Below are 2,500 nucleotides of genomic sequence, written 5' to 3'. Positions count from 1 at the left end.
TTGTTATAATGTGAACATTTAATATTTAGTAGACATGCTCTTTGCATATTTCAATGCAAAGACCCTACTACTACTACTAGTACTACTACTACTACTACAACGTTAAACCTGACGATTGCGTAACGCATGAAAATAGTAGTTTTATCAGAATAAATATATAATATTCTATTAGTAAAAATATTGTAAAATTGGAAAAATTGTAAATAAGACGTGAAAATCAGACTAGGTTGGAATTTGATTTAGTAATATATTCTTCTATACACAATCATAAAAACTCGGATATATATATATATATATATATATATATATATATATATATATATATATATATATATAATTTATAGAAAATATATATGTACACACACACACACTCACTCACACACAATGTAGACACAATAGACATTAAGAAGAATTGCATGAATAACTGTTTAACAAATATGCTATTAGTTTGACGCATGACTTCAGTAAGAGACAATCTTAACGTTTCGGACTTTAGTCTTTCAACAGAAGTAAAAGAACGCGAGAAGCAGTCACTGTATTAAAAAAGAGATATAAAAATTTATATATATCTATGTATATATATGTGTGATTATGTGTGTGTGTGTGTGTTTGTGTGTGTGTGACTATGCATATGTATATTTCACCAATGTGCAACGTGCATGTGTCTTTTGATGTACGCGTGCATGTGTATCTTTCACCGATGTATAACGGTGACAGATATAAACACTGGCAAAAAAAGCAACAGAAAAACCTGTTGTTTCACTAACGAAGTCCCTGAAAATATTTGTTCTGTAGTGAGTTACAAACCCTCCCTTGTTTTACATGTCCTTTGTTTTTGATTACAGGGTCTGATAGATGCGTTCGAACGAAGCGAAAACAACACCAACATACAGAACTATCTGGAAGACACCAAAGGACGCTCTCTGAAAGAATTCTTGGTATTTTTTCTTTCTCCTTTTCTTTCTGTTTTCAAAATCTTACACACACACACACATGCATATATATATATATATATATATATATATATATATATATATATATATATATATATATATATACATACACTTTTACTCTTTTACTTGTTTCAGTCATTTGACTGCGGCCATGCTGGAGCACCGCCTTTTTAGTCGAGCAAATCGACCCCAGGACTTATTCTTTGTAAGTCTAGTACTTATTCTATCGGTCTCTTTTGCAGAACCGCTAAGTTACGGGGACGTAAACACACCACCATCGGTTGTCAAGCGATGTTAGGGGGGGGGACAAACACAGACATACAAACATATATATATATACATATATACGACGGGCTTCTTTTCAGTTTCCGTCTATCAAATCCACTCACAAGGCTTTGGTCGGCCCGGAGCTATAGTAGAAGGCACTTGCCCAAGGTGCCACGCAGAACCCAGAACCATGTGGCTGGTAAGCAAGCTACTTACCACACACTCATATATATATATATGAGAAGAAAATGGATGTAATAACAAGGGAAAACTCGTGGTTTTCGCTGGTATGCCCTTAATTTAATTAGATAACAAAGAAGGAGGAAGCAAAGATGAAGGTAGCATTTACGATCGTTTCGATTTACTGGTTTAAGTAAATCTCTTCAGAATGCGAATATAGATAGATGCATCACGTAATTTCGAACCCTATGATAAACACTTAGTTCTCAGCGAATATTACTGCCCTCGGAAGTAATACTTGTACCTTGATTATAGATTAATAATTTTACCTTCATGGTTATTTTATGCTTACTAGCCAGTTATATTATTATTTTTTATTAATAATATCTTTATATATTTTGATAATTATATATATATATGTACACACATTTTGTTCTCATCGCTTGCAGGAATCGGCTCCAGCTGGGAACAGACGGTAAGTAATTTTGCAGTTCAGTATCTTCTTCTTCCTTTTTATTCTTCGTCCTTCTTCTTCTTCTTCTTCTTCTTCTTCTTCTTCTTCTTCTTAATTCTTCTTAATTCTTCTTCTTGTTCTTCTTCGCCTTCTTCTTGTTCATCCTTCTTCTTCTTCTTCTTCTTCTTCTTCTTCTTAATTCTTCTTCTTCTTAATTCTTCTTCTTCTTCTTCTTCTTAATTCTTCTTCTTCTTAATTCTTCTTCTTCTTCTTCTTCTTAATTCTTCTTCTTCTTCTTCTTCTTCTTCTTCTTCTTCTTCTTCTTCTGCGTGTTAGGCATGCTATACGTAGCAGGTCGACGCTCATCAGAAATGCTTTCTCTTCGTTTGGCCGAGCTAATTCCTAAAGGATTTTATTTGAACGAGACCTTGTTGTTGCTATTCACAGCAAATCTAATGACCTCCTAAAGAATCTAGTTTGAGGATAGTTTGACTACTGTTTGGTGTATGTAGTAGGCTACAAACTGGCCGAGAGTTTCGTGCATTGATAAGTACCAACGCACGAAACTCTCGGAAATTTTTGAAATCTCAGTCTAATGAAGATTCAGTTATTATTTTTTCTAGTAGTAGACCAAAAGTTCGGTTTG

The 2,500-nt window shown here is 33.7% G+C and overlaps 2 protein-coding genes across 2 annotated transcripts in view; one reads left to right on the top strand and one right to left on the bottom strand.

The window, feature by feature from the left end:
• The window catches only part of LOC106869754 (protein white), a 45,118-nt gene extending 43,239 nt beyond the window's left edge, over positions 1 to 1,879 (top strand). The window contains exons 9-10 of the mRNA XM_089343151.1: positions 846 to 938; positions 1,850 to 1,879. Of these exons, the coding sequence (XP_089199277.1) occupies positions 846 to 938; positions 1,850 to 1,879 (123 nt within the window). The remainder of the gene's footprint in view (positions 1 to 845; positions 939 to 1,849) is intronic.
• The window catches only part of LOC128250966 (uncharacterized), a 474,572-nt gene that overhangs the window by 83,705 nt on the left and 388,367 nt on the right, over positions 1 to 2,500 (bottom strand). The gene's annotated exons all lie outside the window — the stretch shown is intronic.

The sequence above is a fragment of the Octopus bimaculoides genome, chromosome 27, assembly GCF_046866305.1.
Source record: "Octopus bimaculoides isolate indiv1 chromosome 27, ASM4686630v1, whole genome shotgun sequence".
NCBI classification, from domain to species: domain Eukaryota; kingdom Metazoa; phylum Mollusca; class Cephalopoda; order Octopoda; family Octopodidae; genus Octopus; species Octopus bimaculoides.
Note: the sequence above shows the minus strand (reverse complement) of the source record. Positions and strands in the feature narration are given on the sequence as shown.